Source organism: Xyrauchen texanus, unplaced genomic scaffold, assembly GCF_025860055.1.
Source record: "Xyrauchen texanus isolate HMW12.3.18 unplaced genomic scaffold, RBS_HiC_50CHRs HiC_scaffold_679, whole genome shotgun sequence".
Lineage (NCBI taxonomy): Eukaryota > Metazoa > Chordata > Actinopteri > Cypriniformes > Catostomidae > Xyrauchen > Xyrauchen texanus.
The window spans coordinates 1-24826 of NW_026266664.1; the positions used below are offsets into that span (position 1 = coordinate 1).

General features: G+C 36.6%; 4 protein-coding genes across 4 annotated transcripts; 2 read left to right on the forward strand and 2 right to left on the reverse strand.

Moving 5' to 3' along the window:
* The first annotated feature begins 3912 nt into the window (after positions 1–3912).
* Positions 3913–6040, forward strand: mrpl24 (mitochondrial ribosomal protein L24). Its single transcript, XM_052125168.1, has 6 exons — positions 3913–4038; positions 4534–4741; positions 4864–4959; positions 5041–5144; positions 5429–5559; positions 5781–6040. Exons 2-6 carry the CDS (start codon positions 4559–4561, stop codon positions 5915–5917), a joined length of 651 nt encoding a protein of 216 aa, XP_051981128.1. The 5' UTR covers positions 3913–4038; positions 4534–4558; the 3' UTR covers positions 5918–6040.
* Positions 6041–6957: 917 nt separating this feature from the next.
* prcc (proline rich mitotic checkpoint control factor) lies at positions 6958–11031 on the forward strand. Its single transcript, XM_052125166.1, has 6 exons — positions 6958–7570; positions 7655–7702; positions 8754–9248; positions 9334–9426; positions 9937–10083; positions 10176–11031. The coding sequence occupies exons 1-6, from the start codon at positions 7319–7321 to the stop codon at positions 10326–10328; spliced, it is 1188 nt and encodes a 395-aa protein (XP_051981126.1). The 5' UTR covers positions 6958–7318; the 3' UTR covers positions 10329–11031.
* Positions 11032–11186: 155 nt separating this feature from the next.
* On the reverse strand, positions 11187–17480 carry mrpl9 (mitochondrial ribosomal protein L9). The gene is made up of 7 exons (XM_052125167.1): positions 17211–17480; positions 16963–17125; positions 16747–16871; positions 16613–16666; positions 16357–16458; positions 12153–12236; positions 11187–11969 (listed from the first exon to the last, which is right to left on the reverse strand). Exons 1-7 carry the CDS (start codon positions 17316–17318, stop codon positions 11856–11858), a joined length of 750 nt encoding a protein of 249 aa, XP_051981127.1. The 5' UTR covers positions 17319–17480; the 3' UTR covers positions 11187–11855.
* A 1252-nt stretch (positions 17481–18732) lies between these two features.
* Positions 18733–24469, reverse strand: LOC127642533 (LIX1-like protein; the record flags this gene model as incomplete). Its single annotated transcript, XM_052125164.1, has 5 exons — positions 18733–21552; positions 23478–23555; positions 23651–23746; positions 23925–24065; positions 24306–24469. Coding segments are annotated over 5 exons (734 nt in total), but the record flags the coding sequence as incomplete, so codon positions are not given.
* Positions 24470–24826: the final 357 nt, after the last annotated feature.

The following is a 24826-nucleotide window of genomic DNA, read 5'->3' on the forward strand; positions in this document are numbered from 1 at the left end:
CTGCACCCCTGGGGGCAGGAGCTGCCCAAAAATGCCCCAATTGACTTATAATGGTGTAGGACGGCCCCTGAAATGAAAAGGCATAGGGATTTGTATTGAACATAGCTCTGGATCACAGTGTCATAGAGACGAGGGGTGGGCTCATTTTACTCAGACGACCAATCAGTCTCTCAGGATCATTGTGAAGCTATCAAGCCACGCCCTAGCAACCATTAAGAGCACCTTAGCAACAAGTCCCATAGACTTCTATTGAAACAGATCAAAGGGATATCTCCGGATAGAAGTGTCATAGAAACACAAGGGTGGTCTCGTTTTACTCGGGACAGCAAACAGCCAATCATGCATCAAATCAACACTTCCTAACCCCTCCCTAGCAACCATTGTCGAGCACCTTAACAACCAAAATCCATAGAGGGATATCTTCCATTCTGAATGTCACAGAGGCATGGGAGTTGGTTTATATCATTCATACTGACAAGCAGCCTTTGGAGATTCATGATTGGCAGCTGCCAAGCCACTCCCTAGCAACTAAACAGAGTACCCTAGCAACCGTTTAGCAGTAACTATATCTCTGCACCAGAAAATCAGAGAGACTTCTGGGTTGATTTATTTGAATCAGGATGGCAAGGACACTTGATTAGTATCACTATGGTAACTGCCTAGCAACCAGATGGGGTTACCCTAGCAACCGAGTAACAAATCACATATCTCTGCATCAGAAAAGCGTAGAGACTTCGGGTTGACTTATTTCAATCAGGATGGAAAGGAGACTTCATTAGTATCACTATGGTAACTGCCTAGCAACCAGATGGGCTTACCCTAGCAACCGAGTAACAAATCACATATCTCTGCATCACAAAAACATACAGACTTCGGTTTGACTTATTTCAATCAGGATGGCAAGGACACTTGATTAGTATCACTATGGTAACTGCCTAGCAACCACATGGGGTTACCCTAGCAACCTACTAACAAATCACATATTTCTGCACCAGAACATTATACAGACTTCTGGGTTGATTTATTTATGACCACAATTTCTGTTCTTTTCAAGCAGGCTATTTGACGAGTTTTGCCACGGCAAGCACCACTCACATTTTCTTCAGGAAATGTACCTATCTAGTTTTTATTTAAATTGCCACATTTAGTCATCTGTGCGCAATCTTTTCACGCATTTTTAAAGAGCAGTGGTAAATCACTTGTACTGCAATGTGTTGCATCACTTCGCTGACTTCCACTGACAGTGTTAATTAAGAATCTACTTAATATAAATATTTTCAATTTGTCTATGGGTGTTTCATTATAGTAAGTCTATCACTACAACCTTTTATCAATAACTGATTAGCTCTACTCAAAACAAAACGAGCCACTTCTCAATTAAAACTCCTTTTTTTCATTCAAGTTGCCTCCTGAAAGGGATAATTCACCCAAAAATGAAAAATCTTTCATTATTTACTCACCCCCATGCCATCCCAGATTACTTTATTTATTTTCCAGAACACAAACAAAGATTTTTAGAAAAATATCTCAGCTCTGTAGGTCCATACAATTCAAATGAATGGTTGCAAGAATTTTAAAGGTCCAAAAAACATATAAATACGCAGCATAAAAGTAATCCATATGACTCCAGTGGTTAAATCTTCAGAAGTGATATAATAGGTGTGGGTGAGAAACAGGTCAATATTTAATTTTAATTTAAAATGTAATTTTTTTTTTCTATAAATCTTTAACTTTTGCTCTCACATTTTTAGCACCTATTGTTTTAGTTATTATTATTATTATTATTATTATTATTATTATTATTATTATTATTATTATTATTATTAGGGACCAAGCACCAAAGGTGCTGTCGCACCTATTGTTTTTGTTATTTTTTATTATTATTATTATTATTATTCCTCCCCAAAGTGAGAGTATAGCAGCCCATAGAACCGTACATAGATGAACGAAATGATGAAATTTGGCACAATGAATGGCCCCCGATCAAATTTGGGGTCTATAGGACATATGCTATAGTGCCACCACCATGTCAAAATTAACTTTTCTTTTGTGCATATCTTTTTAACTGTTTGTCCTAGAGACAAACTCTTTTTTTGTCTGATTACTCTCCTCTTGATGATTCCAACGGACTCCTTACATTAAAACTCTGCGAATTACAGTAGCTGCCATCTTGGATTATGATGTTTATAGTTTTTTCCCCTACTGTTTCTTCAAACTTTGTCCGATTTTCCTAAACAATGGCTCAAATAATTCTCCAGAATGAGCCGCACAGAACGATTCATACAGAATTTTTATTTTCTACTTTGTTGAAAAGTTACGCAAGCACATATTTTACAAGGTGGCCGTGAAAACGGATTTGAGGTTGTATCTCAGCAACACTGTTCTATTGAAACTAAACTTGGTGTGCTTCATGAGGACCATGGTCTGAGGGCACCTGCAGAGTTTCGTGACAGTGCTACCTATGGGTCAAAAGATGTAAAAAAAATTACTCTTTTTGCTCATAACCTTTTAACCATATGCCCTAAAGTCATGAGGTTGGTGTCTGATGATTCCTTGGATCATGCAGATTTCAATTATACCAGTTTTCCCATATCATACTGCCTCTCCACCATATTGCCATTTATTAAAAAAACGATATATCTTTTTAATACATGGTCAGATTTCAAAGAATATTGGTATGCATCATTAACATCATGTCCTGATGATACTTAAGCAGTTTGGAGATAGCACCACCTACAGTTCAAAAGATAGCCTACACTGTGCTGACTCTAACCTCAGGAAGTCTATTTACCAGTTTACCTGTGTCTCAGTGTATTGTTTTATAGTCCAAAAGTTGTGAGGTCGCATACCAACATCTGCAAGGCATTCTGTAATTTGGGTGATTTTTGTATATTCCTTAATTTATGGTTGCCTGACTGTTCCACAATCAAATTCTGAGTTTGATCTCTGTTGAAAAGTTACATGATTACAAAGTCAATGATATTGACTGTTGTGCTTGGTTGTAAAAAAAAAAAAAAAACTTCTTAGCATTCCTTTTGGTGGCTGTCTCATAGAAGATTCACGGTTTGAAGCCCACCACAGCCAGTCATGCACTAAATGTGTGTAGTCCTGTACATTTGTATTGTGCAACTGAATGGAGGCTGGACTTTTCCCCAATCAAATGTTGATTTGCATCTTTGTTGAAAAGATACATTAATATAAATTTGATCATTGTAAAGGCTGTGCTCAGCTGTGATTCATCTAAGGTTGGTATGTCCTTAATGCCTGGCTGTGTGGTGCAGTGACTAGCACTCTTAACTGGGGAATTAGAAGTAATGGGTTCAAATCCGTCAGCATGTGATCAATTAATGCAATGTGATCTGTGCTTGCTCTGTGAGATATTTTGGTTGTGCAGTGGTACTTGCAGCCATGATTTTCTTTTGTTTTTGGTGATTTGCATTCTTTGTGCATATTACCACCTACTGGGCAGGGAGGAGAATTTATATGTACTATATTTATATAACAAGGGAAACTGATTTTAGATTCTATAGCATGTCACCATTTATTTCTATCTTTCTTTTTTCTTTCTTTCTTTCTTTCTTTTATTTATTTATTTAAATGTTATCTCTTCATTGTAGTTTAGTCCTGTGGGTTGTTCTTTTTTTTTTTAAAGTACAAATATTCCATGTAGTCTCTCAATATATATATCTCATAATTATAAAACTGCATGGATGTTTTATTTATATATATATATATATATATATATATATATATATATATATATATATATATATATATATATATATATATATATATATATATATATATATATTATAATTTTAGAGGAAAAATAGCATGACACACTCGACACAATGTCATGTCAAGGAAAGCTGCCAGTGAGGACTTTTATTTTGACATCAACGTAATTCATCTAAACAGGAAAAGGAAGCAGCGCATGTTCTGCACAAGTTTGACCCTTGAGGATGTATGATTTAACATTACCACAAATTAATTCATTTTAGTTGTTTATATGTTCCTCTGATAGCAGCTGTAATTCAGGTACGTAGAATGACGTGTTATATATGAGATCTGTGAAAACCTAGATTATAATGCTGAGATTATAATCTCGAGGCTTTTAAAAGGCGTCTGCTGTGAAAATAAATGAAGCACTGAAGATGTACTAATCGAGAGTGGAGAATATATAACCTAAAATTACTTTAATACAGTTGTAACTCTGTGCATTACAGAGATTTCTAAACACAACGTGATTATGGTCGTTTATTGTCGTTTCCCTCACAAATGCTTTGTAAATAATAAGATACATTCTGTTATTCCTGATTCAGACTAAATTGCAAAATCATGTTGGAACAGGCAATATTGTTTTATTTTAAAAATCCTATTCAGTATCTTACAGTAGGGTGTAATATGATAAATTTTTACATAATTTTGCATTTATTTTCTTTTTCTTTTTTTTTTGCTTTACAATAATTATCTAAATATTTTATGATTTAATTTTTTTTACAGTTTTAAAAGTAATGCTTTCCCTCATTTTAGGTGTCCACTCCACTGCAGCAAAACCATGAGACTCACAGCATTTCTTTCAATGGCTGCGAAAGCTGCTTTTCCCCATGATTATCGTTGTGGAACAAACAGACCGTGGACTATAGCAGCCCGCCGGCTCAACCCACCTGGCAAAAAAAGAAGAAAGGTTTTTGTTGAACCTATTGCGAATGAGGACTGGCACGTTCTGAGAGGAGACACAGTAAGCGATTCTGTTTCTTGATCACTTGAAGGCGTTTAATATTAGTATTTATTTTTACAAGTTATTTTTATTATTTCTCAATCCCTGTTTATGTAACATACATTTGAAATGTATTCAACCAGGTGGAGATTCTTTCTGGTAAGGACAAAGGGAAGCAGGGCAAAGTAACTCAGGTGTTCCGACGCCGAAACTGGGTCATACTCGAAGGCCTGAACACGGTAGAGAACTAAATCTGATTGTTTTATCTCAAGTTATTAAAAGGAGCCTTATTTAACTGTTTCAAACATGATGCTCTCCAGCATTACAGGTATGTGGGCAGGTCTGGAGATTACAAGGGTACTTACATCGCCAGTGAAGCCCCTCTACTGCTAAAGGATATTACACTTATCGACCCTACTGACAGGTGAGCATTAAAAGGATAGTCCATCCCCCCCAAACAAATATCTAATTATTTACTGTTCTGTAAGTCAATAATTAAGTAATGCACATCTGGGATGGCATGAGGGTGAGTAAATAATGAGAGCTGTTTACTTTTTGGGTGAACTATACAATTAAAACAGTCTTCTGGAGTATCAGACATTAAATAGAGCAATCTAAAATCAAATATACAATGCAATTTACAGAATAAAAAAAGTGTTACACTTTGTTCTAAATGTACAGTATGTGTTTGTGTATAATGTGTTTTAGGAAGCCCACAGATATTGAGTGGCGGTTCACAGAGGAGGGTGAAAAGGTGCGTGTTTCTGTCAGGACCGGACGTATTATTCCCAAACCAGTCTACCAGAGAAGAGATGGCATCATTCCACAGCAGTGGAAAGGTGAGATTTTTTAGGAAGTAGTATGTGAGATTTTTAAAGAGTGATGGAGTGTTTAATATTATTATTATTATGCTATATTTTAAAAAGTGAAAAATAAATGTATTAATTATTTACCATTTATTTTTTACGTTTAGATATTAATGTGTGACTCCGTAATGGAAAAATATATATATTTTTATCTTTATGCGCTGATTTGAGATGCTTTACCATCTTTTTTACAGATGGACCCAAAGACACATCACCAGATGACACTCTTGAGAAAACATACACGCCGTCTTTGAAAACCCTTGAGGAAGAAGTTATGGAGAAAATGAACATTCAGGAACACAGGAGGCCTCGTAAAAGTTATTGGTACTAGGGTACCACATAGACTGTGTATTATGGTCTTCAAAAGCTCTTCAATTTCAAAGAGTATTTATGATGTTAAAGGAGCAATGTGTGTGTTCTGCACCATTTGTCAATAAAACCAACCAAATGTTGTACTCAGTTTCCTTGCTTTGATCTTATTGTGAAATGTTTTCTAACCAGTCTAACACTGCCATTCCCAATCTTTCACAACAATAAATAATCCCTCTCTCTTTCTCTATAGCATCATATTAATATTTTAGGCAAAACAGCTTGTAAATAAATAAAGGTTATTTTTACCTACCCAATATAAAAAAGATGATCTCTTTCACATGGAAGTTCTTCAAAGCAATTATATGTATTTATATCCCTTATGTCCCGTTAAAGGGACAGTTCACCCAAAACTGAATGTTCTTTCATCATTTACTCACCCTCATGCCATCCCAGATGTGCATGACTTACTTTCTTCTGCTGAACATAAACAAAGATTTTTAGAAGAATATCTCCACCCTGGAGGTCATTTCAATGCAAGTGAATAGTGGCCAGACAGACATTTGATGCTCCGAAAATCACATAAATGAAGCATAAAAGTAATCCACATGTCTCCAGTGGATTAATACATCAATATACTCCAAGTGCATAATCCAGTATAGGGGGAAAAAGGCAAACAATATTGATCTTTATCTCACTCACATTAACATCTCACTTCTAAAGACATATTTAACCACTGGAGTCGTGTGGATTACTTGTATGCTGCATTTATTTGATTTTTGGAGCTTGAAAGGTCAAGTCACCATTCACTTGCATTGTATGGATCTACAGAGCTGAGATCTTCTTCTAAAAATCTTCATTTGTGTTCAGCAGAAGAAAGAAAGTCAAAAACATCTGGGATGGCATGAGGGTGAATAAATGATAAGAGAGTTTTTAATTTTTGGGTGGACTATCCCTTTAATGTCTCTCTTGGTCGCCATCATTGATCACATTCCACTCCAGTCCAGTTGCTGTCAGTATTGCCTAATCCAGTATCAAACTACACCGGAAGTTGAAATCCTTTGGAGGATGGGGGAAGACAAAATTGTTATGGATCTCAATAGCTGGAGAGAAACGATAGATCATTGTTAACAGTTATTACTTGTTCAATTTTCTTTTATATGTCATTTGCTTAAGTTTCTTGCTGGGAGTTTCCATGCAAGCATTGATTCACCTGCAATCGCGCAACGTTGATTATCCGGATGAATTTGACAATGATGTTGTGATCAGACCTTTATCAGACAGTTCTAGAAAGATTATTTGATTGTTCCGTTTAATAGTCCATTTAAACCTGAAGTGCTGCTGGGGGATATGAGATCGATTTGAGCTGCATTAGTGAAAGTGATTCACTCTCTTATGAACTCGTCTGATCGGATCAGTGGAGATGTCTCTGGTAGCGTACGACAGCAGCGACGACAGTGATCGGGATGACGCGCCGGGTTCATCCGCTCGACCAGCGGGGAAGATCGGGGGACTCTTCGCATCTCTGCCCGCACCGAAAAGCTCGGATGTCCGAACAAGCACAGATCAGACTGCAGCAGACCCTCAGCCTAAAAGAATGAATTTGGATCTTCCCAAATCCAAGAAGCGCACAGAGCCTGTTAAAATCACCGTCCCCAAAATAAGAGCAACAGATGTAAATTGAATTGGTTTATTAATATCAGTAAGAGGACTTGATATTTTTATCGAAATGTTACTGATGTTGTTTTTCTGGTTTTAGTCTGATTCTGACGACGATGCGCCCGTGCGAAAGAAATCAGCTCCTCAGGTATGGATGCCATTTAGGTCTTTATAGGTCTATTCTACAAGTTTATACTCTAGTATAGGTTTATTGAACCTCAAACAGTCATAATTTGGTTTTACATGACCATTTTCGATCCTTTCTCTGATCCTTTAAATAAAAATAAACAAACTGTTTTTACTACTGTACCTTTAAGATTTCTGTATATTAATAGGGACTGAGCTTTAGGCTGTGAACATTAGAGTGTATATCTGTATTGATTTATAATGCAATGTTACTGGAATAGTTCCAGTCAATATCATTTACTCACCCTCATGCCATCCCAGATGTTTATGATTTTCTTTCTTCTGCTGAACACAAAGATTTTGAGAAGAATATCTCAGCTCTGTTGGTCCTTACAATGTTAAGTACATAGGGTCCAAAACTTTGAAGCTCCAAAAAGCATATGAAGGCAGCATAAAAGTAATCCATACGACTCAGTAGTTTAGTCCATGTCTTCTGATGCGATCCAATTGATTTGACTCCTTTTTCACTGTATATTTTCCCATTGAAGTCTCTAGGCACGATCACGATTTCAAGCTCGATTACACTTCCTAGTATTTGACATATGCGCAGAGCATAGAGTATTAGCTTGCATGCTACAGAGCTGAGATATTTTTCTAAAAATCTTTGTGTTTTCTCGAAGAAAGGAAGTCATAAACATCTGGGATGGCATGAGGGTGAGTAAATCATTTTTGGGTGAACTATCTCTTTAATGTATTCAGGGCTTTGACAACATAAATGCAGCATTTTAAAAAATAAGCCGTTTTTGTGGCATAGTTTAAATAAATGGTCTTTTTGGACCGGAGCAGCATGTTTTTATTTCATCAAACATTTTAATTTAAAAAGAGCAACAGCAAAATCATAATTTCCCCATTATATATCGCCTTAAGGCATACATATTTGCCTGTCTTTCACATTTAAGCAGATTTGGGGGAAACCCCATAGAAATTTAGGCATGATGACACTAGTATCCATGTAGATGGTCAAGTTTAGCAATCAACATTAGGCCCCACCATTTTATCATAATTTCTTCCAGGGCGGTGGCGGTCTGTCTTCTCTACTTCCCCAGCCTAAGAATCTGGTTGTGAAGGAAACCCAGCGCCCCCTAGTGCCCCACACCCTAACAAAACGCCCTGGATCAGGTCCGCCCAAGGGAACCACAGCAAAGTCCCAGGCCCTCTCGGGAACCAGCCCATCCCCATCTGCCATCAAAGCTGCAGCCAAATCAGCAGCAATGCAGCTAGCCAGACAAATAGCAGCTGACGAAGACGGAAGTGATGATGAAGTTGCTCCAGAAAACTACTTCTCCCTTCCAGAAAGCTCATCACAAACTGTGATGTCACAAAACCCTGATTCTCAACTGTATGTTCCTTCTCTACACACTCCGCCCAGTGTGGAGGATGCTCCATTGGACTTTGGTTCTTCTAACAAAGAAAGTTACAACATGTCAGTTGGAGCCATGCAAGACTATCAGAAGGGAGAACATCAAGATCAATACCAAGAGAATCCACTGCCAGAGGCCTGTCCACAGGTAATAACACGTCAGTCTTGTGTAACTGTGTCATACACCAACATATTGCTTATGGCAGCTGATGTTTTATGCATATATTTCACAGGATTACTTTGAGGAGGGTTACTATCAAGATCCTAATCCTTTAGATGTTGATCCAGATGAATCAGGGTCCTCTTCAATGTTCAATGATGAAGCAGTAAGTTGTTTATGCATCAGTGTTCTGTTGCTCATACTTAGGGGACGTTCACAACAAAGGTGATTTGCATCCGTCTGCCTGGTTTTTCAATTGTTTTTCTATGTAAACATGCACTTGTGCTTTAAACTTTTATAACATGTCGTGAGACACCTACTTTTTGTTTGTGTTGTCTAGCTTTTTTAGCACCAGAACATGTTCGGCCTGATGGGCTCCCCGTGGTTCAAAATGTTCAAAATCCCTAAATCCTATTTATTAAACCCGTACCTCACCATTTGTGGTACAGATATAAATTATACTTAAATTCAGCTCTAAAGTAATTAATTGGCTGCAAATGACTTGTGAGTGCCATCTCTATAAAATATATTTTTGAATCTTCATACAATAAGCACAAAAAAAAATGCATCTCTCAAATAGTGTGGAAACCCTGTTTTCATCATTATCTGTACGTTTATGTTAATGTTGACATTGTTATTAGAAACTGAGCCATGATCAGTGTTCATCTGTTTCTAGTTTCGGCGGCTGCAGGGGAAACAGAATCGTGGGCGAGAAGAGATCAAGTTCCTAGAGATCAAAGGAGATGATCAGCTGAGTGGCAACAAGCAATGGATGACCAAGAACATGTCAAAAGAGTTGGAGCCACGCAAGTCCTTCAGCAAGGTAAGCACAGGCAGTGCAAACAAAACACTCCCATTTAGACTGGTATCAGGAGAGAAATGCAGGAAAGAGTGACTCTTTCATATCCTTTCCAGAAAAAAGGAGATCAGCCAACAGGTCAACAAAGACGCAAGCACCAAATCACATACCTGATTCATCAGGCCAAGGAACGTGAGCTGGAACTGAAGAACAACTGGGCTGACAACAAGCTGACTCGACGACAAACACAAGCCAAGTATGGATTTTAGTCGACGTCACTCTGGATGTCAAGATACATTTGGGCAGATTTTGTCTCAGACTGCAGTTAATACAGAAATGTAGTATCTTGTCACCAGCCTTTTAGTGATGTTCGTGTTTGTATTATTACAGAACGGAGCTAAGGTATGCAAAACTCTAATGGCTGCTATTACAGCAGTAAGATGACACCCAAATGTCTACTAAATATGAACATTGTCTTTCCATTGTTATGATGCACTCCAAGTCGTTTGTTACATGGTTGTAGTTCTGTCATAGATAGTCACATGTAACATAATAGTCACATGATTTATGTTATTGGGGTTGCATGTTTTACTGCACCAGAACTTTTCTGGGAAGCCTTGTCTTCCACACTTTGGCAGGTAGAAAACATTATAGGACATAACAAAGGAAGTGGAAAAACTGAAACGGGGGAGGGGGAAATGTAAATCGTAAAAGTGTTTGAGTAAATCTTCCAACCTTAGTCTCATTCTTTTAAAGGAATAGTTCACCCAAAAATTATTTACTTACCCTAATGCTGTCTAAACTCGTTTGATTTTTTTCTTCCACAGAACACAAACAAAGGTATTTTAATGGAGATATGATGTCTGTTTGTCCATACAATGCAAGTCAATGGGGTCCAAACTTTCAAGTTTAAAGGTAATCCATACGGCTCACTGATCGCATCGCTTTGGAAGACATGGTTTAAACCACTGGAGTCATATGAATTACCTTTATGCTGCCTTTACGTCCTATTCAAAGAGCTTGAAAAGTGTTGGACCCTAGTGACTTGCATTGAATGGTAAAGACATAATATCTCCATCAAAATATCTTCGTCTATGTTCCACATAAGAAAGAAAATAGTTTAAGAGTATATATATATATATATATATATATATATATATATATATCGTGCTAGACTTTCGTGCGTGAATAATTCTTACATCACAACCAGAAATCTGAGCCAAAAAAAAAAAAAACTGTTCAGACCACATAAACAATGAAAAACCTCAAATTAAAAGGTAAAAACATTGGATTTAATGTTATTTATGTTTAAATGTTAATGCTTTGTTTTCCGGTTTGAATTGAAAATTTGTAGACTGACATTGATTACCTCAATATGAATATAGAAATGCTTGATATACTTCTAATTGTTCTGCCAAAGTTGCTCAAGTTAAAATATGTAATTTGGGACCCATTGCGGGGATATTCATGTTTCACAAAGAACTAACAAAGTACTTATTGGGGGAGGTTTGCATCAGAAGTTACATACAGTAAACCAAGACAGAAAGTTGATCTGATGTGCATTCATTTTGCAATGAGATGCAAAACGGTTTCATAATTTGACTAACTACACGTTAGTACACTTTCCTAAGTTTAGAGCTTTGTATTTGAATTTTCAGAAGCCAAGAGCAATAAGCTAAAAGAAAAGACTTCATAGAAGGAACTGACAGGAAAAAAAAAAACTTTTATTTGTACAAATTCCTTGTATGTATTCCCAAAATTGTTTCCTTAAACACATCTTCTTTAACAAGGAAACGCTATTCTGAATCTGATTGCTGTGTGTCTTCCTGTTTCTTCATAAGCCTCCGTTGGCTTGGACACACAAATGGCACCACAGACATGGAAACTCTGACTGTGTCCACTCCATTCACCTGAGAGAGGAAATACACTTCAGACAACAAGTTCAAACTAATAGTACAAACCAATGTTGGTCAACTAACTTCATATAAGAAATTGAGCTACATTATCAGAAAACTTTGTTGCTTTCACAGTACTCTTCTAGCTATATAGGATATAAGAATATCAATGCTTGCCTGTAAAGACAAACAACTTACTGTGACATTACACCAGAACTCTCCTGGTCCTGTGATTGGTTCTTCTGGAAGAGTTAAGGCGTGTGTAGGCACAACTACACCAAGCTGTGGACAGACAGACGGTAACTGTGATTTACATAGGTAAAGTTGGTCAAGACAAACTTTGATGCTGGCCTGACAAAGCCTTTTATGAAAGTGAAAAATAGTTTGACAGTTATACAGACATGACAGTAAGACAAACGGACAGCTCGCTAGCTAAGGCTGTCAAATTAAAACTAGAAATTTGAATATTCGTTGAATTTAAAATAAATGCACATTCGAATTTTGGATGTGTGTCAAGAACTGACAATGACTTGCATTCTTGGACTAAAAAAGGCACAGAACATTAATTAAACAGAACGCGGTTGTCTCGAGACAAGTTTTGAGGTAAAAGTTCCTTTGACAATTTTAAGGTAAAAAATCCATTGTTACTACACAAGACACTGAAAATACATCCAGACATGAAGCAACAGTCAAAGATGTCCATCTAGCACATGCTTGCATAGAAAAAGCACATGTTCAGAGTGAATGCCCCCCTGAAGTGTTTGTGTCTTGACTATGCCTTGCTCTGTTATCTGTGTCTCGCTGCATAAGCATTAGGTACGTACAAACAACTTTGTATTTAATTTAAAACACTGTGGTACTGCTGGTATTATAAAGCTTGAGTCTTTGGTAGTACTACGGCACCGGTATAAGCTTCTGTGCAACACTAATTTGATATAACCGTCTACTGAAGCATTTTCTTGTTTTACTTAATATTTGAGAATAAGAACTGGTTAAATCTTTTGTCTTTTATCATTTTACACATATTTGTAAACAGCCAGATATGTTCTTTGCAATAAACAATCGCTACAACAGGTGCTGATTGATTTATATAGATTTTTTGCGCCCTCTTTTGGACGCAGGAGACAATGTTGATTTAAAAATAAGATGTCTTTAGATTTTTCCCCTACCTGAAATAGACTTATGTCTTACATATTTGAATATAATTTAATTATAATTCCAATCTTGGCAATATTTCAGTGCAAATTTCAAATCTCAGCCCTGTTGACAGACCTAATAGTCAGTTAAACTGTCAGATAGAGAGAGAGAGACACACACAAAGCAGATCAGAATCTTGTTGGTTTGTTTACATTTGAATTTCTGACAGTTGTGTTTGAGCATTTCGCAGTTGTGTAACGAGTATTCCATTAGCCCATTTGAACATTCCGTCAATATAAGTCTATGTGATTTTTCCAATTTTTGACTGTACGCTCTGCAAAAACTGTAAAGGCGGTCGCACACCTGTCAAGAAGCGCCATAGGGGACAGCACAGGTACCAAACATGGGGCACGTCGTTGCGGTTCAGGCTGCAGAATGAAGAATGCTAAAGTAAATAATCAATGTCCTTTGATAAGGATTTGGGTTAAATTTTATGGAAAATATGCGAATTGTGCTCCATGGTGCAGCAGAACTTTGAGCAGCCTCCGGAGTCGTAGCTGGGTACCGCCGACAGATGCTGAGTGGCGGCGACGGTTTGCGTACTTTCATTGAAAACAGTTGTTTCAAAAAATTCAAAGCACGAGAACTAGTGGAGTTGGAAGGGAATATTAAAAGTGCCGAGGCATAGCTAAAAAGCAGATGGCCTCAGAGAAAATACAGACATATTACTATTTTGTCACAGAAAGTGGAGTTTTGATTATTCAGGGCAAGACACTCATACTTTGAGCCGGGGGGAAAAGCAGGAAAGCGTTTGGCTAGATATATAAAGCAAAGAGAGTCTTTTTTTCCTACCAATCCCTCAGTGAAATCTACTGGTGGTGAAATAGTTACCTCAGCCATTGATATTAATAATGCTTTTAAAGAATTCTATCTTGATCTCTATAGATCCACATCTTAGTCTACTGATGAGGATATAAGAAGCTTTGTGGAACCATTAGAACTCCCTAAATTGATGACTGATCAAATAAATGATCTTAATTCCGAGATGAGGAGGAGCTCGACGAGGTAATTAAGGACCTGCCTACAGGCAAGGCTCCGGGGCCAGATGGCTTTGTCGCTATACTTTTTAGATCTTAAACTACAGAACTGGCTCCACTTTTGTAAGAAGTTTATATGGAATCATTAAAGAATAGAAAGCTTCCGCCAACCATGACACAAGCCCAGATCAGCCTGATTCTTAAAAAGGACAAAGATCCAAGAGAGTGTAAGAGTTACCGTCCAATTTTCCTCATCCAGCTAGACATTAAAATATTGTCTGTAATACTGTCTTGGCCTGGAAACATTAGCAGCCGCAATAAGAAAGGGGGATGATTTTCCAGGGGTGATGGCGGGAGGTTTGGTGTATAAGCTTCTGCTTACACAGATGATATTTTATTATTCTCCTCTGACCCTACTAGATCTATGCCTTGCCTCCATTTCTCAGGATACAATTGAGTCAATTGGTCTAAATCCGAAGCTTTGGCTCTGACAGCATGCGAATGTGGCGTAGTGGACTAAAGCACATAACTGTTAATCAGAAGGTTGCTGGTTCGATCCCTACAGCCACCACCATTGTGTCCTTGAGCAAGGCACTTAACTCCAGGTTGCTCTGGGGGGATTGTCCCTGTAATAAGTGCACTGTAAGTCACTTTGCATAAAAGCGTCTGCCAAATGCATAAATGTAAATGTCCCCCTCTCTTATTTCAAGCAATTTGAGAGCATAGCGAAGTCTTTCATTTGGAATGATAAGTGTCCCAGAATACATTTCAATACGTTACATAGGCCGATTGACAAAGGTGGGTTAGGCCTACCCAAAATTTTGTTTTATTATTATTATTATTATGCGTTCGGTCTCAGATATTTGGCTCATTGGTTGCTTCCACCTGAGAGAGCCTCTCCCTGGTTTTGTATTGAATAGGAAGTTCTTGCCCCTATTTTGCCATTGCAAAGCCTTTCTATTAATCTAACCGGAGAAGTTAAGTGTCCAGAGTGTTTAATTCAGATATTTATCTAAATGTTGCCTTGAGCTTATGGCTGAACCCCAAATTATGTATTAATAAGTCCCCTTCCTGCTGGTCAGAGTGGATTGTGAGGGGGTTACTACACTTGGTAACCTATATGAGAGTATTATGTTGAGATCCTTTGAAAATTTGGCTCAACATTTTGGGATCCCCAGATCTCAGATTTTTAGGTATCTACACTTGCTCTATACTATTATTGGGAATAGCATACACCTCCATAATGTGGCAGATACTATGAGAGTTGTGCTTACTGCTTTTGGAAAAGGTCATGAGGCATCAGTGTATTACTCCCTGCTAATTCAGAGTCTGGGGGACGGAGCCTCAAAACTCTCATGAGATTATGGGAGAAAGATTTAAATTTGGAATTGGAGGCGGCACAGTGGGCTAGGATTTTTTAAAAAAATGTAAAGTCTGCATCTAAAAATGCAAGGGTGCACCTTATGCAATTCAAGATTTTACATTGGATCTATTGGACCCCATCTAGATTGTATAGGCTTGGTCTTAAAGACACACCCACCTGCTGGCATTGTCAATCAGAGGATGGAGAATTATCCCATGTCTTTTGTGGGAGTGCTGAGATCCAGGAGTTTTGGTTAAAGGTTCAGAGTTTGGTGTGCGATGTATTGGGCACTTTGGTATCATTTTGCCCCAATATCGATGGGGCAGTCATCGATATTGAAAATAGACAGAGTTGGGTCTTAACTAGTGTCATGATCGCTAGATAATTGGCTGGAGCACCCTCTTTTCAGGAGTGGTGCTCAGAGATGGGAAGGGTGGCGGCCTTTGAAGAGGGGTCATGTAGAAGAATGGGAATGTATAGCTTGTGAGTGTGAAATGGGGCGGGTATATGTAATTTATGGATATGTGATTATTATTATTATATTTTTAATTGAGTTTTTTGTGTGTGTGTGTGTGTGTGTCTATATCATTTTACGACCACTGGGATGTTGTTGGGGCCAAGGTTGGATTAGGAGGGGGAAAGGTAATAGTGGGGGTTAATGTTGATTCTGTGTATATGTGTTTTGTTTGTCTATGTTAATTTATGTGAATCAATAAAAAAATGGTTAACCTGAAAACAGTTGTTTCGAATTTTAGAACGTGCCATGTCGCCACGTGTCTCTTTTATCATTTTAATATTCTAATGAGACAATTTATGTGTTCACCACTAGAAATAACAATGAACCTTTTTTCCTCTAGTGTCTTACCCGTCTAACAAACTGTCGGCAAACAATTTCTTTTGTGAGCGAGTACTGAATGGAAGTGTGCATGGCAACTTCAAGCTGTGTCTTCTTCAGGAATTCAACAGTCTACAAAAAAGAAAATAGAGACAAAATGAAAACTAACAGTGTTGCCACCAATATCACTCATTTAATATGAAACCAGCAATTTTGCACTTAAACACATGATTGGATAATTGGCTTGGATAGATGTTTGCCTAATTTAAAACAGAAGTAAACTCACTAGCTGTCCTGTGCGGGTCTGCACTCTATCCTCCGGTCTTCCTTCACGCAGTAGCTGCATGAAAAACAAAATAACAGTTTTATAATGGAATGTGGCATCCTTAATGCACTGATTTTCATGTAGAGATAACTAACCCTTCTTTCCTCTGCAAACATATCTTTGTTTTCTTGTGAGGGATATACAGCCAGGCCTTGGGATAGTAAAGTGTTGCGGCCCATTGATTTCTTCACAGAAACTGTGTCTCCTCGTCCACCAAGCTCTGTAAAACAAAATCAACAAAACTTTGGAACCAAATCTTTATAACACAAACTAGGTTTACCATGGTAATGGTTTGTAAAGCAAGTACTCACTGGGCACTGTCTGAGTGAGTATGAGCTCCATTTTTTCTTGGGTATTATTGTGTTTTATATCTTCAACCAAGCGGTACACCTTGTGTCGTCGTGGATGGAGTCTGGGTGGCTTTCCCTCCTTTGACAAAGGAACCTTCCACCAGCGCTCCACAATAACTGTATTCTGAGATATATCAAATGTAACAACAGTAAATTGTCCGTGGAATATATCGTTATTATTAATTCTTGATCAAAGATCAGTTGTTTACCTTGCATGCTGTTTGTGACAGATTCTGTATCCGATTCAACGACGATTGTAGATTTGTAAGATTCCAGTGGCTTTGAAGGACAAACCTCGACGAAACTGCGGCCAACATGATTAATAAAGTACCTTACGACTGAATGTCAACGGATTTATTTATTGGAAACTAAGACTATAGCTACAACCCGTAACATAACATAATTACTCTGTAATAATTTATAAATATTCTAAACTGTCATTGCATTCTAAAACACATGAACTGCGACGTGATGATGAAGGACCCCAAGAAACATTACTTAGGCAGTCATTTATTTTGCCTGATAAAAAAATGTTAGCGTCGCCTAGTACTACTTTAGCTAATTCTGTCATATCGATATGCCATTCCGAACTCGGCTCATGTCTAATTTATTATTTTTATGATCTTATTGATTGGAGCCAGGCTGTACGTTTATAGTATATGAGACTCTCAAAATAATAATGTACTTTCAAGACTCTGTGTGCAAATATGATTTATTTGAAAGATAAAAGTACTTTCTATTCTGTCTTTTGTATTATTATTAATATGCCGTCCCGTAATTTCTACATATTTTATAATGTATATGATTAAAAATGTTTTTTTATAATGTTGATGTTTATTGAATAATAAAAAAGTATCTTTCATTTAACACGCCATGTTAATATCACTCCTGCTGTAAATAATAAAAAATGAATCGTTAATCATATTTTTTAAATGTTTAGCTAATTTGCTTTGTAAGAACGGTAAACAGCTCCCTAGTTTGTTAGCATGGTTGGTTGTGCAAATGATGTTCCTTAAAGGGATAGTTCACCCACAAATGGAAATTCTGTCATCATTTACTCACCCTCATGTGTTCCAAACCTGTATGACTTTCTTTCTTCTGCGGAACACAAAATATATTTAAAAAAAAAAAAAATGCTTAAACTGTTTTTGTCCATACAATGAAAGTCAACGGGTTCAAAAACAACATTGGACCCCATTAACTTTCATTGTATGGAGAGCGAGAGTGGAAAAAAACTAGACATTTTTCAAAATATCTACTTTTGTGATCCACAGAAGAGTGAAATGCATACAGGTTTGGAGCAACATGACATGAGTGTAAGTCCATCCATCCATCGTCAACCGCTTATCCTGTGTACAGGGTCGCGGGGGGCTGGAGCCTATCCCAGCTAACATTGGGCGAAAGGCGGGGGACACCCTGGACAGGTCGCCAGTCCATCGCAGATGAGTGTAAGTAAATTATAATATTTTAAATTCTGGGTGAACTATCCCTTTAAGGTGTATATAATAGGAAAATACAGTTACTTTGTATTATTACCAAGGAGCTCTGATTATTTTGAAATTGAATAATTAAATAATTTGAACAAACCAATAGTTAAATACGCCTTGTTATTTTGTAATATTCCATGAAAACAGAATTTATAAATTTATCATCCATATCTTTATTTTCTTATCTCAATAGAGCACCAGTTACTTCACCTCCAATACTGTTTTCCACACCTGAGAATCCGGTAACTTTACAAGTACCCCCACAAAAGTCTCCATTTAAGATTACAAAAAAATTGCACTACAAAATGTGTATGAAATGCTCTTTATTGACTTCTAAAGAATATAAATCAACAAAAAAGTACATTGGTTATGCATCAAAATATTATAAACATGTAAAATGGCAGTTCAACTTCATACAAAACCAATACCAGAGAATGTATAAAATGTTTCACATGCATTGATTAAATTTCACTACCTTAATCGTTAATTGAAAAATAATTTTGGTAAACAAAAGTGTGAAGAAAAAAAACAGCAGTGGAAAAGCCATACAAATTGTATAAAATTGTACAATCTGCAATAACAACATGTTTTTTTGCATTGTATTATGCTATGTATATGCAATTTGGTAACCCTTTGCAATAAGGTTCCATTTGTTGACATTAGTTAACAACATTAATTAACATGGATTAACAGTGAACAATACTTTTACAGCATTTATAATACTTGGGTAATGTTCATTTCAACATATACTGTAATAACACACTTTTAAAATCAAAGGTTGTATTTGTTAGCAATAGTTAATGCACTATGAACTAACAATGAACAATTGTATTTTTATTAACTAACATTAACAAAGATTCATAAATACTGCAAAAAAAATAGATATATTGTTCCTTGTTAGTTCATGATACCTAATGCATTAACTAATGGTAACGAATGAAACTTTATTGTAAAGGTTACTGTAAATTTAGATTGTCAGAACACTTATGGGAATATGATGGAATATTCAAACATTTAAAGTACCAAATTACTATCATAACTACAAACAACAGGGGGAGTTTGCAAAGTATTGAATCTTTTTTATATTAAGAATGTACTCACAAAGCAGTTAATTTCATAAACATGACAATTTATGAGATAATTTTTTTAAATATCATAGTATCTCCAAATACTACTATTAGTAATTTCCTGTCTTTCCCAAAATTCATATAGTGATATAAAAAAATTCTAATTGTCCCAAATGAATAAACAATTTGCAGTGATCCAATACAATCACCTACTAAGTAGGCCTATTGTAAAAGTCTTCATAAAGGGGTAAAGAGGTGAGGTGAATATTCCATATGTCATACTTGACAAAATGAATGCACCTCAATGTTCTCAATAAAAATCGGTAAATGCATAGTTTAGTGAAATTAACATCCTTATTTCTTGAGTGGTATAATAACTAGCGTTTTTTGAAAGCCACTTGGCAATTTACTGGTGAAATGAGTTTGCAGTTCAGCTACATGCTTGAAATGATCAACACAACACTGACAGTCCTTCCTCTCTGTTGCAGTATTACATTTACATCATTAACTCATTCTATAATTCTAGTAAAATAATGATGATGAAATATTGATGAAAGATGATGTTATGATTTCAAGTTATCATTTCAAAAGCCTAATAAAGAGGACAGTGGCATTTTGCAACAAAGCTTCTATAAAATGACATATCTGGTTTTACTTCCTGTGTTATTCTGGGAGAAGCATCTCAATCCAAACCATTTTCCATTGCACATTTTAACACAAATCTGCATATGGGTATATGTGGTAATAAAAGTTCACAAATGCATATAAAAAAAGCTTTCAGAAAGGAGGTAGAAAATAAATGTTGCCCAGAAAATAAGCATGACTGCTCTACAATCACAAAAATAACAGAAGGCAACCTAATAATGGGACAACTCTTAAAACAGTGCATTGTATGGAGTTTGAATATTACACAGCTTCTGTTAATAGGTTGAAGTAAATGGTCAGTGTGAAAGGTGCTATGACAGTCAGAGAAAATCTTACCCTCATAGTGTTGTCGCTTCCAAAGCAAAGATCTACACCAAGGTTTTTGGCTTTCATGGAATTAACTACAAGACTGGGTAACTTAAAGTTAATAAATATGTATGTATGTGTTTACATAAACATTATGCGCTTAAAAGCAATGGTTTGTATATGCACCTAAAGCACATATGTGTCAAAAAAATGACTAAGCCTAGTTTGTGAATATAAATGCAGAATATTTGAATTTACTAGTCCAATGTGACCACACACCTGTATCTTGTAAGATAAACGAATGGGCAGCGCTTTGGTGTTTAGCTAAAAAAAAGCAGCGCCCATGCATTACAGAATTCAAGAGAACTACAATGCAAAGATTTTCAAGAAGGCCTCATTCAAAACTGACTCTCCAACTCAGACACAGTAGGACCATGTGCCAGTACAGTCAATCTATGACGATAATACTGGAGGATAATACTGATATAGTGATAATGCAGCAAAATAGCGCTTGATTCAGTTTCAAGTTTAAAATGCGTTATTTATACAGATCTTAAAAAAAAGCTTCACAAAGACTTTTCAAATGTTCATTCACCACTCACAGAAACGGATGATTAGGTGAAATTGATTTGGCGATGGAAATATTCACAATGCTGAATCTTTGACTCCTCCTCGCACAAAACACACACACACATTTAAAAAGGCTGTTTTGAGATTTGGAGTGCTATCTGAGACTTCTCTGTTGGCTGGTCTGTCACAATCATATGCCATGTAGGATGTTCTTCATGTTCTCAGCATGTGCAGGGCAGAGTTGTAGTGTTTGACCCACCTAGCTGCCCCACCGCCATTAGCAGAATGTCCTTCTTTTCCTTATAAAACCGAAGCTCTCGTCCAGCCAGACGGGCCTCTTCCAGCTCGCGATCCGTAGCGGCAAGCTCCCGATTGATGGTACCAGATAACACGTGTTCTCGGTTGACCCAGTCAGCGGCCATTTGTGTTCGCATGTCATCATCAAGAGCACGGTGAGAATAATGAGCAAGCACTTCCTGTGTAAAATAAATAAATAAATAAATCAAGCTAAAAGAGAGTTATCAGACAAATACTATAGACATGTTGTTGAAAGTTAAACAGCATATAGGACTTTGGATACTTCTTTTATCAATGGATACAAAATATTTACATTGAGATTATTAAAATAAATGTATTTAAATTATTGGGCACACAGCACTTTTCTGATTGACTAGATACAAGTTAAAACTTTATAACAAGGTTGTATTTGTTAACATGACATGAATTACAATAGCTAAAGGGATAGGTCACCCAAAAAAGAAAATTCTCTCATCATTTACTCCCCCTCATGCAACGCCAGATGTGAATGACTTTCTTCTGTAGAACACAAAGATTTTTAGAAGAATATCTCAGCTCTGTAGGTCCATACAAGGCAAGTAAATGATAATCAGATTTGAAACTCCAAAAAGCATATAAAGGCAGCATAAAAGTAATTAATATGACTCCAGTGGTTTAATCCATGTCCTCACAAGCAATTACATAGGTGTGTGTGTGTGTGTGTGTGTGTGTGTGTGTGTGTGTGTGTGTGTGTGTGTGTGTGTGTGTGTGTGTGTCAATATTTAAGTCCTTTTCCGCTAAATCTCAACTTTTACTTTCATTTTCACATTCTGAAAGTGGAAATTTATAGTGAAAAATGACTTTTCTCACCCATCATATTGCTTCTGAAGACATAGATTAAACCACTGGAATATTATGGATTACTTTTATGCTACCTTTATGTGATTTTTGGAGTTTCAAAGGCCAACATTCACTTACATTTTAAGGACCAAAAATCATTTGTGTTGTGCAGAAAAAGTCATTTCTGGGATGGCATGAGGGTGAATAAATGATGAGAGAATTTTCATTTTTGGGTGAACTATATATACTAAATACTTTTTTTTTAATTAACAATGGTAAACATAATGATACATGAACAAATAGGAACTAACAATTATTATAATTAATTAGCATTAACCTGGATAAATAAATGCTGTATAAAACAATGCCTGATGCATTTACTAATGTAAAAATAGAACTTTATTTAGTTAAAGCTGAAGTATATATTTTCTGCGACACTAGCGCCATCGAACAGAACTGCAAAGATAAACAATTATTTTCAAAACAGCCTTCTGAACACGCCCCTCATCTTATGTTGTTCAAACAGTTAAATAGTCTTGCCCACAACTCACAGCATTGGTTGAGTAACATTGTTGGGGTGGGTCTAAGCAGGTCGCTCAAAACAAACACAGGAATGTTCCATTTGTTAACATTAGTTAACAACATTAGTTAACAACATTAGTTAACATGGATTAACAGATTTTGTCTCTGCATAAAGTATTTTAACACTGAAAAAGTTACATCAGCTTAAAAGATTACTCAATTCAATTTGATGGAATTTTGTTATGAAATGAAAATGCATAACTCTTAAAACAACAACAAAAAACAAAAAAACAGATGGCGTAATTAATGATAGTGAAGGTTTTTTTCCTCCAAAACTGTCATAATTTAGTTTTTCCATAAAATTCTTTCCAGTCTTATCCTTGAAACGGGCCTTTAATCCTGTCAGGAACAGTACAAGGTTTGGTGGACTTTGCACCTTTTACACATTTAGCAGTTTTATAGAAATAATATCTATCCTATTTCCTCATTACCCCACCGTGATTGGCCAAGCCAAGTGCCTGAACATCAAATAAGTGTCATAAGTGCCAATATGGGTGGTCATGTTTCAAAAGTTTGAAATAAGCCCTTCTTTGCCAATTACTTTCAAGTGGTCTTTATGGGCCAATGAGGAGGTTTTGAGTACTGAGAGTTACAATGCTTTGTAACTTTTTAATTCCAAAAGATCAAAGATTATAATTTACATTTGAAATTGATGATGATATAATCCCTTTAAGTACAACTGAAATTAGAATACTTCTTTCACCTGACGGGAACACTGTCTTTCTCTCATGGCTTTGAGACTTCCATTCCAGTGGAGCAGCTGGAAAACCGTCATCAGTTCCTAAGAAAAAGTTTTAAAATGTAGATATTAAAGGCAGTTTTACATTTGCTCACAACCTTTGTTTCAGGAAGTATTCTGATCATGATCTCTCTTACCTGGAACTCTAGCATAGATTTCCCCTTGTTTGACTCTAACATAAACCGAAATGCTCCGATTCCTGTACTGGGGTTATCAGCTTCTTCTCGGTTTCCCTGTTAATAAAGTAAATAAAGAGGAGTTAAGGTAAAGGGGTTTTAAACCAAATGTAAAACAATTTTAAAAGCTACCAGCTATTTATTTGTGGGGTCAAATATTTACAAGTTTTAAAAACAATATTGTTATTTGAATTCTGTCTGTTTATAAATAATACCTTGTGTTCTGTAAACTTACATTAAAGGAAGCTAGAGCCTCACACACACTCTTCTCGATGAATTCATCAGTGATGCGGCGAGATGGATGTTCATTGAAAACAGAATTCATTAGCGCAATTTTGGCTGCGCTCCGTCTTGCTTCAGCTTTGGTTGGGCAGAACTGAGAAGATCAAAGAGGTTTTTTTTTAACCACACTATAATACGATCCTGAAGATACTCTTAGAATTCATTTAGACCACTTCCAAGAGATCCCCAAGAGAAATCATTTAAAAAAAAAAAAAAGATTATTTAGAAACAGATGGCAACTTACAGTAAGACAACTATTTACTTCTTGAAGATCTGAGAATCCTGAAATGAGAATCATGGGAAATGTAAAGGGAATGAGGTATGAGGTACTTGCCTGAAAACTCCCGAAGCAACTTCCCCCAGGAAGACTGACATAGCAGACGTATGGGGGGTTATTGGATGGGACCATCTCATACACCACCAGAGCTCCATTCCTCAGATCTGCACCCCGGGACTGCTTCATCTGCCAGAATTCCTGTAAGGCCTCCACCACATTCACTGTGAGATTTAAAACACATCATATCAGAATTCACAACAACATGGTATAACAAATGTTCATGTAATAGAAGTAGTCTATCTACTCTAATATATAAAGTTTGGAGGATCTCAACAAAACAAGCTAAAAAGTTGATGTAATTTCTGTGACACTAGTGCCACCGAATGGAAGGCAAAATTAACAATGTTTCTGAATATTAGTTTCTGAATACGCCGCTAATCTTCCGTTGCACAAACAAAGTGATAGTCCCACTCCTTAAACGGTCTAAGCAGGTCTTTAAAAACAAACACAGTAATTTTCATAGTGCCACAGAGACACAGTGTTTACTGTTTTTGAGACATGGCTTACTTATAGTTATC